General features: G+C 50.1%; 1 protein-coding gene across 1 annotated transcript in view; it reads right to left on the bottom strand.

The window, feature by feature from the left end:
* LOC110527031 (probable E3 ubiquitin-protein ligase HERC1) overlaps positions 1–13,656 on the bottom strand; it is a 241,573-nt gene that overhangs the window by 135,642 nt on the left and 92,275 nt on the right. Inside the window, exons 36-40 of the mRNA XM_036964527.1 lie at positions 13,274–13,438; positions 11,814–12,053; positions 11,471–11,554; positions 5,343–5,568; positions 2,814–2,995 (exon numbers count right to left, since the gene is read on the bottom strand). Coding sequence (XP_036820422.1) covers positions 2,814–2,995; positions 5,343–5,568; positions 11,471–11,554; positions 11,814–12,053; positions 13,274–13,438 — 897 coding nt within the window. The remainder of the gene's footprint in view (positions 1–2,813; positions 2,996–5,342; positions 5,569–11,470; positions 11,555–11,813; positions 12,054–13,273; positions 13,439–13,656) is intronic.

Raw genomic sequence — 13,656 nt, forward strand, 5'->3', positions numbered from 1 at the left:
GGTGTGGTGTGTCAAGGTGTTGTCAAGGTGTGGTGTGTCAAGGTGTGGTGTGTCAAGGTGTTGTCAAGGTGTGGTGTGTCAAGGTGTGGGTTGTCAAGGTGTGGTGTCAAGGTGTGGTGTGTCAAGGTGTGGTGTGTCAAGGTGTGGTGTGTCAAGGTGTGGTGTGTCAAGGTGTGGTGTGTCAAGGTGTTGTCAAGGTGTGGTGTGTCAAGGTGTGGTGTGTCAAGGTGTGGGTTGTCAAGGTGTGGGTTGTCAAGGTGTGGTGTGTCAAGGTGTGGTGTGTCAAGGTGTGGTGTGTCAAGGTGTGGTGTGTCAAGGTGTGGTGTCAAGGTGTGGTGTGTCAAGGTGTGGTGTCAAGGTGTGGTGTGTCAAGGTGTGGTGTGTCAAGGTGTGGTGTGTCAAGGTGTGGTGTGTCAAGGTGTGGTGTCAAGGTGTGGTGTGTCAAGATGTGGGGTGTCAAGGTGTGGTGTGTCAAGGTGTGGTGTGTCAAGGCGTGGTGTGTCAAGGTGTGGGGTGTCAAGGTGTGGTGTGTCAAGGTGTGGGGTGTCAAGGTGTGGTGTGTCAAGGTGTGGTGTGTCAAGGTGTTGTGTGTAAAGGTGTGGTGTCAAGGTGTGGTGTGTCAAGATGTGGGGTGTCAAGGTGTGGTGTGTCAAGGTGTGGTGTGTCAAGGTGTGGTGTGTCAAGATGTGGGGTGTCAAGGTGTGGTGTGTCAATGTGTGGTGTCAAGGTGTGGTGTGTCAAGGTGTGGTGTGTCAAGGTGTGGTGTGTCAAGGTGTGGTGTGTCAAGGTGTGGTGTCAAGGTGTAGTGTGTCAAGATGTGGGGTGTCAAGGTGTGGTGTGTCAAGGTGTGGTGTGTCAAGGTGTGGTGTGTCAAGGTGTGGTGTGTCAAGGTGTGGTGTGTCAAGGTGTGGGGTGTCAAGGTGTGGTGTGTCAAGGTGTGGTGTGTCAAGGTGTGGTGTGTCAAGGTGTGGTGTGTCAAGGTGTGGGGTGTCAAGGTGTGGTGTGTCAAGGTGTGGGGTGTCAAGGTGTGGTGTGTCAAGGTGTGGTGTGTCAAGGTGTGGTGTGTCAAGGTGTGGTGTGTCAAGGTGTGGTGTGTCAAGATGTGGTGTGTCAAGGTGTGGTGTCAAGGTGTGGTGTGTCAAGATGTGGGGTGTCAAGGTGTGGTGTGTCAAGGTGTGGTGTGTCAAGGTGTGGTGTGTCAAGGTGTGGTGTGTCAAGATGTGGGGTGTCAAGGTGTGGTGTCAAGGTGTGGTGTGTCAAGATGTGGGGTGTCAAGGTGTGGTGTGTCAAGGTGTGGTGTGTCAAGGTGTGGTGTGTCAAGATGTGGGGTGTCAAGGTGTGGTGTGTCAAGGTGTGGTGTGTCAAGGTGTGGTGTGTCAAGGTGTGGTGTGTCAAGGTGTGGTGTGTCAAGGTGTGGTGTGTCAAGGTGTGGTGTGTCAAGGTGTGGGGTGTCAAGGTGTTGTGTGTCAAGATGTGGGGTGTCAAGGTGTGGTGTCAAGGTGTGGTGTGTCAAGATGTGGGGTGTCAAGGTGTGGTGTGTCAAGGTGTGGTGTGTCAAGGTGTGGTGTGTCAAGATGTGGGGTGTCAAGGTGTGGTGTGTCAAGGTGTGGTGTGTCAAGGTGTGGTGTCAAGGTGTGGTGTGTCAAGGTGTGGTGTGTCAAGGTGTGGTGTGTCAAGGTGTGGTGTGTCAAGGTGTGGTGTCAAGGTGTAGTGTGTCAAGATGTGGGGTGTCAAGGTGTGGTGTGTCAAGGTGTGGTGTGTCAAGGTGTGGTGTGTCAAGGTGTGGTGTGTCAAGGTGTGGTGTGTCAAGGTGTGGGGTGTCAAGGTGTGGTGTGTCAAGGTGTGGGGTGTCAAGGTGTGGTGTGTCAAGGTGTGGTGTGTCAAGGTGTGGTGTGTCAAGGTGTGGTGTGTCAAGGTGTGTGGTGTGTCAAGGTGTGTGGTGTGTCAAGGTGTGGTGTGTCAAGGTGTGGTGTGTCAAGGTGTGGTGTGTCAAGGTGTGGTGTGTCAAGGTGTGGTGTGTCAAGGTGTGGTGTGTCAAGGTGTGGTGTGTCAAGGTGTGTGGTGTGCCAAGGTGTGGTGTGTCAAGGTGTGTGGTGTGTCAAGGTGTGTGGTGTGTCAAGGTGTGGTGTGTCAAGGTGTGGTGTGTCAAGGTGTGGTGTGTCAAGGTGTGGGGTTTCAAGGTGTGGGGTGTCAAGGTGTGGGTTGTCAAGGTGTGGGTTGTCAAGGTGTGGTGTGTCAAGGTGTGGTGTGTCAAGGTGTGGTGTGTCAAGGTGTGTGGTGTCAAGGTGTGGGGTGTCAAGGTGTTGTCAAGGTGTGGTGTGTCAAGGTGTGGTGTGTCAAGGTGTGGTGTGTCAAGGTGTGGTGTGTCAAGGTGTGGCGTGTCAAGGTGTGGCGTGTCAAGGTGTGGTGTGTCAAGGTGTGGTGTGTCAAGGTGTGGTGTGTCAAGGTGTGGTGTGTCAAGGTGTGGTGTGTCAAGGTGTGGTGTGTCAAGGTGTGGTGTGTCAAGGTGTGGTGTGTCAAGGTGTGTTGTCAAGGTGTGTCAAGGTGTTGCGTGTCAAGGTGTGGTGTGTCAAGGTGTGGTGTGTCAAGGTGTGGTGTGTCAAGGCGTGGTGTGTCAAGGTGTGGTGTGTCAAGGTGTTGTCAAGTGTTTCTTTCAAATAAATTATAAACTATTAGCCTGGGTACCAGTATGTTTGTGCTAACATTCCACAGTCATGCCAAAAACATTGTGGAATAATATCAGAAACAGAATGGTACCCAGGCTAATAAAGACTGGTAATCACAACAAAAGCTCAGTCAATAGATAGACAGACCTCTGTACAGAGGGTCCTGAGGTGGTGGTCAGAGAGTTCCCCCAGACCTCCATGCCCCTGGCGGCTCCCGTGTCCTGGCCGGCCCCTCTCCTCCTCCCCTCTCTGGGGGTCCCTGGACGAGTCCCTCTGGGCGTCATGCTCCTCTCTGCTCTGCACCGAACGACTCTTCTTTAACCTCTGACCTGATGTGTCACATGATGTGTTACTGTACATGTGATGGTGCTGACTGTGGGCCTTTTAATATTAACTCACAGAAATTATGTTTAAATCAGGCTGGTCAACATGTGGAAAAGTCAGGAAATTCAAATGAAGCAACACAAGCCCTAACGTTATCCAATGAGCAACAAGCCCTAACGTTATCCAATGAGCAACACAAGCCCTAACGTTATCCAATGAGCAACAGAAGCCCTAACAAGATCCATGCACTAACAAGGTGTTCCAGACCCAGATGTGACACCTACTACAGGAGATATGTTGGTCTACTGTACTTTAAACTGCCTTGGTGACATGACACAAAGCAGAGAGTGAAGTCCACATCTCTCCTCAACCTCCCTTCTTTAATGTCCTCTCACCTCAACCTCCCTTCTCTAATGTCCTCTCACCTCCTCTCCTCAACCTCCCTTCTCTAATATCCTCTCACCTCTCTCCTCTCCTCAACCTCCCTTCTCTAATGTCCTCTCACCTCTCTCCTCAACCTCCCTTCTCTAATGTCCTCTCACCTCTCTCCTCAACCTCCCTTCTCTAATGTCCTCTCACCTCCTCTCTCCTCAACCTCCCTCCTCTAATGTCCTCTCATCTCCTCTCTCCTCTCCTCAACCTCCCTCCTCTAATGTCCTCTCCTCAACCTCCCTTTTCTAATGTCCTCTCACCTCCTCTCCTCTCCTCAACCTCCCTCCTCTAATGTCCTCTCACCCCCTCTCCTCTCCTCAAACTCCCTTCTCTAATGTCCTCTCACCTCCTCTCTCCTCTCCTCAACCTCCCTCCTCTAATGTCCTCTCCTCTCCTCAACCTCCCTCCTCTAATGTCCTCTCCTCTCCTCAACCTCCCTTCTCTAATGTCCTCTCTCCTCAACCTCCCTTCTCTAATGTCCTCTCACCTCCTCTCCTCAACCTCCCTTCTCTAATGTCCTCTCACCTCTCTCCTCTCCTCTCCTCAAACTCCCTTCTCTAATGTCCTCTCACCTCCTCTCCTCAACCTCCCTTCTCTAATGTCCTCTCACCTCCTCTCCTCTCCTCAAACTCCCTTCTCTAATGTCCTCTCACCTCCTCTCCTCAACCTCCCTTCTCTAATGTCCTCTCACCTCCTCTCTTCTCCTCAAACTCCCTTCTCTAATGTCCTCTCACCTCCTCTCCTCAACCTCCCTTCTCTAATGTCCTCTCACCTTGTCTCCTCTCCTCAACCTCCCTTCTCTAATGTCCTCTCACCTTCTCTCCTCTCCTCAACCTCCCTTCTCTAATGTCCTCTCACCTCCTCTCCTCAACCTCCCTTCTCTAATGTCCTCTCACCTCCTCTCTCCTCTCCTCAACCTCCCTTCTCTAATGTCCTCTCACCTCTCCTCAACCTCTCTTCTCTGTCCTCTCACCTCCTCTACTCTTCTCTCCCCCTCTTCTCTCCCCTTGTCTCCTCATCTCCTCTCACCCCTCTCCTCTCCCCTTGTCTCCTCCTCTCCTCTCCCCCCTCTAGTCTCCTCCTCTCCTCTCCCCCCTCTCCTCTCCCCTTGTCTCCTCCTCTCCTCTCCTCCCTCTCGTCTCCTCCTCTCCTCTCCCCCCTCCTCTCCCCTCCTCTCCTCTTCTCCCCTCTCCTCTCCTACCCTCCCCTCTCTCTCCCCTCCTCTCCCCCCTCCCCTCTCCCCCCTCCTCTCCTCTCCTCTCTCCTCCCCTCCTCCCCTCTCCTCTCCTCTCCCCCTCTCCTCTCCTCTCCTCTCCTGCCTCTCCTTTCCCCTCTCTCCCCTCCTCTCCTCTCCCCTCCCCTCCTCCCTTCTCCCCCCCCCTCCCCTCCTCTCGTCTCCTCCTCTCCTCTCCCCCCTCCTCTCCCCTCCTCTCCTCTTCTCCCCTCTCCTCTCCTACCCTCCCCTCTCTCTCCCCTCCTCTCCCCCCCTCCCCCCTCCTCTCCTCTCCTCTCTCCTCCCCTCCTCCCCTCTCCTCTCCTCTCCCCCTCTCCTCTCCTCTCCTCTCCTGCCTCTCCTTTCCCCTCTCTCTCCCCTCCTCTCCTCTCCCCTCCCCTCCTCCCTTCTCCCCCCCCCTCCCCTCCTCTCCTCTCCTCCCTCTCGTCTCCTCCTCTCCTCTCCCCCCTCCTCTCCCCTCCTCTCCTCTTCTCCCCTCTCCTCTCCTACCCTCCCCTCTCTCTCCCCTCCTCTCCCCCCCTCCCCTCTCCCCCCTCCTCTCCTCTCCTCTCTCCTCCCCTCCCCTCTCCTCTCCCCCTCTCCTCTCCTCTCCTCTCCCGCCTCTCCTTTCCCCTCTCTCTCTCTCCCCTCCTCTCCTCTCCCCTCCCCTCCTCCCTTCTCCCCCCCCTCCCCTCCTCTCCTCTCACCTCCTCCTCCAGTACCGTTGGCTGAGTCTCTGAAGCAGGGTTTGATTTTGTGTAGCCTCTCCATCATGATCTTGTTGATGCAGTGTGTCCAGTGGTCCGTGTGGTGCAGGATCCTGATGAGCTGTGTGGTGGCCTCAGCCAGGACTGTGGCCACAGGGCTGCAGATAGGATCACCGGGCAGGAGGTCACGAGGGGTACCCCGCATCTGCATATCACAGATCTTCACCTAGAACAGAGAGTTAGGGAGCAGTGAGACACATATCTACACCCGGAGACAGAGAGTTAGGGAGCAGTGAGACACATATCTACACCCGGAGACAGAGAGTTAGGGAGCAGTGAGACACATATCTTCACCCGGAGACAGAGAGTTAGGGAGCAGTGAGACACATATCTTCACCCCGGAGACAGAGAGTTAGGGAGCAGTGAGACACATATCTTCACCCGGAGACAGAGAGTTAGGGAGCAGTGAGACACATATCTTCACCCCGGAGACAGAGAGTTAGGGAGCAGTGAGACACATATCTTCACCCGGAGACAGAGAGTTAGGGAGCAGTGAGACACATATCTACACCCAGAAACAGAGAGTTAGGGAGCAGTGAGACACATATCTACACCCGGAGACAGAGAGTTAGGGAGCAGTGAGACATATATCTTCACCCGGAGACAGAGAGTTAGGGAGCAGTGCGACACATATCTACACCCGGAGACAGAGAGTTAGGGAGCAGTGAGACACATATCTACACCCGGAGACAGAGAGTTAGGGAGCAGTGAGACACATATCTACACCCGGAGACAGAGAGTTAGGGAGCAGTGAGACACATATCGACACCCGGAGACAGAGAGTTAGGGAGCAGTTAGACACATATCTTCACCAGGAGACAGAGAGTTAGGGAGCAGTGAGACACACCCGGAGACAGAGAGTTAGGGAGCAGTGAGACATATATCTTCACCCGGAGACAGAGAGTTAGGGAGCAGTGAGACACATATCTTCACCCGGAGACAGAGAGTTAGGGAGCAGTGAGACACATATCTTCACCCGGAGACAGAGAGTTAGGGAGCAGTGAGACACATATCTTCACCCGGAGACAGAGAGTTAGGGAGCAGTGAGACACATATCTACACCCGGAGACAGAGAGTTAGGGAGCAGTGAGACACATATCTTCACCCGGAGACAGAGAGTTAGGGAGCAGTGAGACACATATCTTCACCCGGAGACAGAGAGTTAGGGAGCAGTGAGACACATATCTACACCCGGAGACAGAGAGTTAGGGAGCAGTGAGACACATATCTTCACCCGGAGACAGAGAGTTAGGGAGCAGTGAGACACATATCTACACCCGGAGACAGAGAGTTAGGGAGCAGTGAGACACATATCTACACCCGGAGACAGAGAGTTAGGGAGCAGTGAGACACATATCTACACCCGGAGACAGAGAGTTAGGGAGCAGTGAGACACATATCTACACCCGGAGACAGACAGTTAGGGAGCAGTTAGACACATATCTACACCCGGAGACAGAGAGTTAGGGAGCAGTGAGACACATATCTACACCCGGAGACAGAGAGTTAGGGAGCAGTGAGACACATATCTTCACCCGGAGACAGAGCGTTAGGGAGCAGTGAGACACATATCTACACCCGGAGACAGAGAGTTAGGGAGCAGTGAGACACATATCGACACCCGGAGACAGAGAGTTAGGGAGCAGTGAGACACATATCGACACCCGGAGACAGAGAGTTAGGGAGCAGTGAGACACATATCTACACCCGGAGACAGAGAGTTAGGGAGCAGTGAGACACACCCGGAGACAGAGAGTTAGGGAGCAGTGAGACACATATCTACACCCGGAGACAGAGAGTTAGGGAGCAGTGAGACACATATCTACACCCGGAGACAGATAGTTAGGGAGCAGTGAGACACATATCTACACCCGGAGACAGAGAGTTAGGGAGCAGTGAGACACATATCTACACCCGGAGACAGAGAGTTAGGGAGCAGTGAGACACATATCTACACCCGGAGACAGAGAGTTAGGGAGCAGTGAGACACATATCTACACCCGGAGACAGAGAGTTAGGGAGCAGTGAGACACATATCTACACCCGGAGACAGAGAGTTAGGGAGCAGTGAGACACATATCTACACCCGGAGACAGATAGTTAGGGAGCAGTGAGACACATATCTACACCCGGAGACAGAGAGTTAGGGAGCAGTGAGACACATATCTACACCCGGAGACAGAGAGTTAGGGAGCAGTGAGACACATATCTTCACCCGGAGACAGAGAGTTAGGGAGCAGTGAGACACATATCTTCACCCGGAGACAGAGAGTTAGGGAGCAGTGAGACACATATCTTCACCCGGAGACAGAGAGTTAGGGAGCAGTGAGACACATATCTACACCCGGAGACAGAGAGTTAGGGAGCAGTGAGACACATATCTTCACCCGGAGACAGAGAGTTAGGGAGCAGTGAGACACATATCTACACCCGGAGACAGAGAGTTAGGGAGCAGTGAGACACATATCTACACCCGGAGACAGAGAGTTAGGGAGCAGTGAGACACATATCTTCACCAGGAGACAGAGAGTTAGGGAGCAGTGAGACACATATCTTCACCCGGAGACAGAGAGTTAGGGAGCAGTGAGACACATATCTTCACCCGGAGACAGAGAGTTAGGGAGCAGTGAGACACATATCGACACCCGGAGACAGAGAGTTAGGGAGCAGTGAGACACATATCGACACCCGGAGACAGAGAGTTAGGGAGCAGTGAGACACATATCTACACCCGGAGACAGAGAGTTAGGGAGCAGTGAGACACACCCGGAGACAGAGAGTTAGGGAGCAGTGAGACACATATCTACACCCGGAGACAGAGAGTTAGGGAGCAGTGAGACACATATCGACACCCGGAGACAGAGAGTTAGGGAGCAGTGAGACACATATCTACACCCGGAGACAGAGAGTTAGGGAGCAGTGAGACACATATCTACACCCGGAGACAGAGAGTTAGGGAGCAGTGAGACACATATCTACACCCGGAGACAGAGAGTTAGGGAGCAGTGAGACACATATCTTCACCCGGAGACAGAGAGTTAGGGAGCAGTGAGACACATATCGACACCCGGAGACAGAGAGTTAGGGAGCAGTGAGACATATATCTACACCCGGAGACAGAGAGTTAGGGAGCAGTGAGACACATATCTACACCCGGAGACAGAGAGTTAGGGAGCAGTGAGACACATATCTACACCCGGAGACAGAGAGTTAGGGAGCAGTGAGACACATATCTACACCCGGAGACAGAGAAACAGCTGCAATTTGGCCAGTTGGGGGAAATAGAAAGAAAGAAAGAAAAATGTTGGTTTGTAACCCTGATTTATCTTCTTTTTGATTCACAGACGTCGGATGTAGTTTATTCAGGATGTTGTCTGATATTTTCTAAATGGATGGATGATTCCACATGGAACGGCGCATGTTGATGAATCAAGACCATCTGTTTGGTGAGAAGGCCTCAGGCTTAACGATTCTGATGCCAATACGCTCTGTCTTTAACAAACTCATGTTATTGTGTATTTTAACGGTTATTGTCTATGTATAGGTGGGTCATAGGCACGGCTAACTAACGTGTCTATGTTTAGGTGGGTTATAGGCTAGGCTAACTAACCTGTCTATGTTTAGGTGGGTTATAGGCTAACTAACCTGTCTATGTTTAGGTGGGTTATAGGCTAGGCTAACTAAACTGTCTATGTATAGGTGGGTCATAGGCACGGCTAACTAACGTGTCTATGTTTAGATGGGTTTATAGGCTAGGCTAACTAACCTGTCTATGTTTAGGTGGGTTATAGGCTAACTAACCTGTCTATGTTTAGGTGGGTTATAGGCTAGGCTAACTAAACTGTCTATGTATAGGTGGGTCATAGGCACGGCTAACTAACGTGTCTATGTTTAGATGGGTTTATAGGCTAGGCTAACTAACCTGTCTATGTTTAGGTGGGTTATAGGCTAACTAACCTGTCTATGTTTAGGTGGGTTATAGGCTAGGCTAACTAAACTGTCTATGTTTAGATGGGTTATAGGCTAGGCTAACTAACCTGTCTATGTTTAGGTGGGTTATAGGCTAGGCTAACTAACCTGTCTATGTTTAGGTGGGTTATAGGCTAGGCTAACTAACTTGTCTATGTTTAGGTGGGTTATAGGCTAGGCTAACTAACGTGTCTATGTTTAGGTGGGTTATAGGCTAGGCTAACTAACGTGTCTATGTTTAGGTGGGTTATAGGCACGGCTAACTAACGTGTCTATGTTTAGGTGGGTTATAGGCTAGGCTAACTAACCTGTCTATGTTTAGGTGGGTTATAGGCTAGGCTAACTAACCTGTCTATGTTTAGGCGGGTTATAGGCTAGGCTAACTAACGTGTCTATATTTAGGTGGGTTATAGGCTAGGCTAACTAACCTGTCTATGTTTAGGTGGGTTATAGGTTAGGCTAACTAACTTGTCTATGTTTAGATGGGTTATAGGCTAGGCTAACTAACTTGTCTATGTTTAGATGGGTTATAGGCTAGGCTAACTAACGTGTCTATGTTTAGGTGGATTATAGGCTAGGCTAACTAACCTGTCTATGTTTAGGTGGGTTATAGGCTAACTAACCTGTCTATGTTTAGGCGGGTTATAGGCTAGGCTAACTAACGTGTCTATGTTTAGGTGGGTTATAGGCTAGGCTAACTAACGTGTCTATGTTTAGGTGGGTTATAGGCTAACTAACCTGTCTATGTTTAGATGGGTTATAGGCTAGGCTAACTAACGTGTCTATGTTTAGGTGGATTATAGGCTAGGCTAACTAACCTGTCTATGTTTAGGTGGGTTATAGGCTAACTAACCTGTCTATGTTTAGGCGGGTTATAGGCTAGGCTAACTAACGTGTCTATGTTTAGGCGGGTTATAGGCTAGGCTAACTAACCTGTCTATGTTTAGGTGGGTTACCTTTATTTAACTAGGCAAGTCAGTTAAGAACAAATTCTTATTTACAATGACGGCCTACCAAAAGGCCAAACCCTAACCTGGACGACGCCGGGCCAATTGTGCGCCACACCCTATGGGACTCTCAATCACGACCGGTTGTGATACAGCCTGGAATCGAACCAGGCCGCTGCGCCACTCGAGGGGCCGCACAAGCAGTTCCCGAAGTAGCACAAGCTGAAAATAGACGGGACGTAATTATTCCAAAATAATTTTAAGACAATTCTTTTTTTTTCTTTCTTGCTTTTAAATGGGGAGGTAAAATGTCACTTCCCACAAAGCACATTCCACCAAACAGTTTTATAGTATTTGAAAACAAATGTGATCTCTGGTTGAAGATGAGAGGTTTTGATGTCTGTTCGGGGTACCTGATTACTCCTGCTCATCCTCACCTTCATCATCAAACAATCACTTTATCCAACTGAGTTCTCGTGAAGTTACAAGTTGTTTTTGAATAACTTAAAAACATGACAGGCGTAAGGTAATAAAGACCGAACTAACAGTGGCAAGATAGAACAATCTGACGAGTAGCTTGAACAGACCTTACAGTTGAGGTTTAAATAGGTTCAGTTTAACTAGGTTCTAGGTTTAAATACGTTCTAGGTTTAAATACGTTCTAGGTTTAACTAGGTTCTAGGTTTAACTAGGTTCTAGGTTTAACTAGGTTCTAGGTTTAAATACGTTCTAGGTTTAACTAGGTTCTGTTTAACTAGGTTCTAGGTTTAACTAGGTTCTAGGTTTAACTAGGTTATATGTTTAACTAGGTTCTAGGTTTAACTAGGTTCTGTTTAACTAGGTTCTAGGTTTAACTAGGTTCTGTTTAACTAGGTTCTAGGTTTAACTAGGTTCTAGGTTTAACTAGGTTATATGTTTAACTAGGTTCTATGTTTAACTAGGTTCAATGTTTAACTAGGTTCTAAGTTTAACTAGGTTCTAGGTTTAACTAGGTTCTAGGTTTAACTAGGTTCTAGGTTTAAATAGGTTATAGATTTAACTAGGTTCTAGGTTTAACTAGGTTCTAGGTTTAACTAGGCTCTAGGTTTAACTAGGCTCTAGGTTTAACTAGATTCTAGGTTGAACTAGGTTCTATGTTCAGCGTTGTCTTACCTTCTCTCCAGGGTTACTGCTGTAGAACATGACACAGGGGTAGAGCTCTGTGGCGTCCACGTCCTCGAAGGCTAACTTGGGCTCCTGTGGAGAACAATAACAGGCTTCTGTAAACACAGCAGAGACTGTCTCAAACACTCTGGTGTCTCTAGGGGGGGGCACTCTGGTGTCTCTAAGGGGAGGGCACTCTGGTGTCTCTAAGGGGGGGCACTCTGGTGTCTCTGGGGGGGCTCTCTGGTGTCTCTGGGGGGGGCACTCTGGTGTCTCTGGCGGGGGGGCATTCTGGTGTCTCTAGGGGGGGGCACTCTGGTGTCTCAAACTGACAGTAGCTTTATGTTCTGACCTCTCCGTTCTTCCCGAAGGAGATGGTGCGTGCCTCCATGTCCAACACACAGGTGATGTAGTCTCCCTGGGTGAAGGAGGAGAGGGTGAGGGTCTGCTCTCCGTTGTGGTACAGGTTCCCGCTGTAGGCCCGGTACAGCCACATGTCTGACGTGGTGCGGTGGTTGAAGTCATGGACAGGCCAACGGGACACCCCGACGCACGTCCCCTCGTTCCCACGGTTCTCCTTCACAATGTAGAACTACAGGTAGAAACAAACAAAGACACAATGTTATGAGATACAGGAAACGGGAGCTCATTACTGAAGACAGCAGAACGGGAGCTCATTACTGAAGACAGCAGAAAGGGAGCTCATTACTGAAGACAGCAGAACGGGAGCTCATTACTGAAGACAGCAGAAAGGGAGCTCATTACTGAAGACAGCAGAATGGGAGCTCATTACTGAAGACTCAGCAGAACGGGAGCTCATTACTGAAGACACAACAGAACGGGAGCTCATTACTGAAGACAGCAGAACGGGAGCTCATTACTGAAGACTCAGCAGAACGGGAGCTCATTACTGAAGACTCAGCAGAACGGGTGCTCATTACTGAAGACAGCAGAACGGGAGCTCATTACTGAAGACAGCAGAATGGGAGCTCATTACTGAAGACAGCAGAACGGGAGCTCATTAATGAAGACAGCAGAACGGGAGCTCATTACTGAAGACTCAGCAGAACGGGTGCTCATTACTGAAGACAGCAGAACGGGAGCTCATTACTGAAGACAGCAGAACGGGAGCTCATTACTGAAGACTCAGCAGAACGGGAGCTCATTACTGAAGACTCAGCAGAACGGGAGCTCATTACTGAAGACTCAGCAGAACGGGAGCTCATTAATGAAGACAACAGAACGGGAGCTCATTACTGAAGACAGCAGAACGGGAGCTCATTACTGAAGACTCAGCAGAACGGGTGCTCATTACTGAAGACAGCAGAACGGGAGCTCATTACTGAAGACAGTAGAATGGGAGCTCATTACTGAAGACAGCAGAACGGGAGCTCATTAATGAAGACAGCAGAACGGGAGCTCATTACTGAAGACTCAGCAGAACGGGTGCTCATTACTGAAGACAGCAGAACGGGAGCTCATTACTGAAGACAGCAGAACGGGAGCTAATTACTGAAGACAGCAGAACGGGAGCTCATTACTGAAGACTCAGCAGAATGGGAGCTCATTAATGAAGACAGCAGAACGGGAACTCATTAATGAAGACAGCAGAACGGGAACTCATTAATGAAGACAGCAGAACGGGAGCTCATTACTGAAGATGTAGCGGCTACAGGTGACCACCAGTCAGAATGGCTTCAATTCAAGACAATAGGTGTGTTTACACATGCCATTTCCCCTCAAACGTTAGCAACGGGACAGTAGGCGTGTTTACACATGCCACTGGTAGCACACAGAGGAGATGTACTGTACCTTCCACTGGTAGCACCCAGAGGAGATGCCGGTAGAGGCCAGTCCATATCCCTTCCCCCCGCTGCCGTGGGTCAGACCCTGGCCATTCTCCACCACACAACACTGAGTCTTCTCCGGGTCAAACGACACCTCCTGGATGGGAAGGTTCTCATCCTCCTCCTCACCCTGGGGACAGACGGATGAATCAGTTAGTCAGATTGCGAGCCAGTTAATTCACAGACAAGAAGACAAAGTAGAATAAAAAAATAATAATAAGAAAAAGTCTGAGAAAAGAAAGAAAAAGAAGAAGAACGAGAAAGAAAAAGAGGAAAGAAAGAGAAAGAAGAAGAAGAAGAAGAAGAAGAAGAAGAAGAAGAAGAAGAAGAAGAAGGAAGAAAGAAAGA

This window comes from Oncorhynchus mykiss, chromosome 26 (assembly GCF_013265735.2).
Source record: "Oncorhynchus mykiss isolate Arlee chromosome 26, USDA_OmykA_1.1, whole genome shotgun sequence".
Taxonomy (NCBI): domain Eukaryota; kingdom Metazoa; phylum Chordata; class Actinopteri; order Salmoniformes; family Salmonidae; genus Oncorhynchus; species Oncorhynchus mykiss.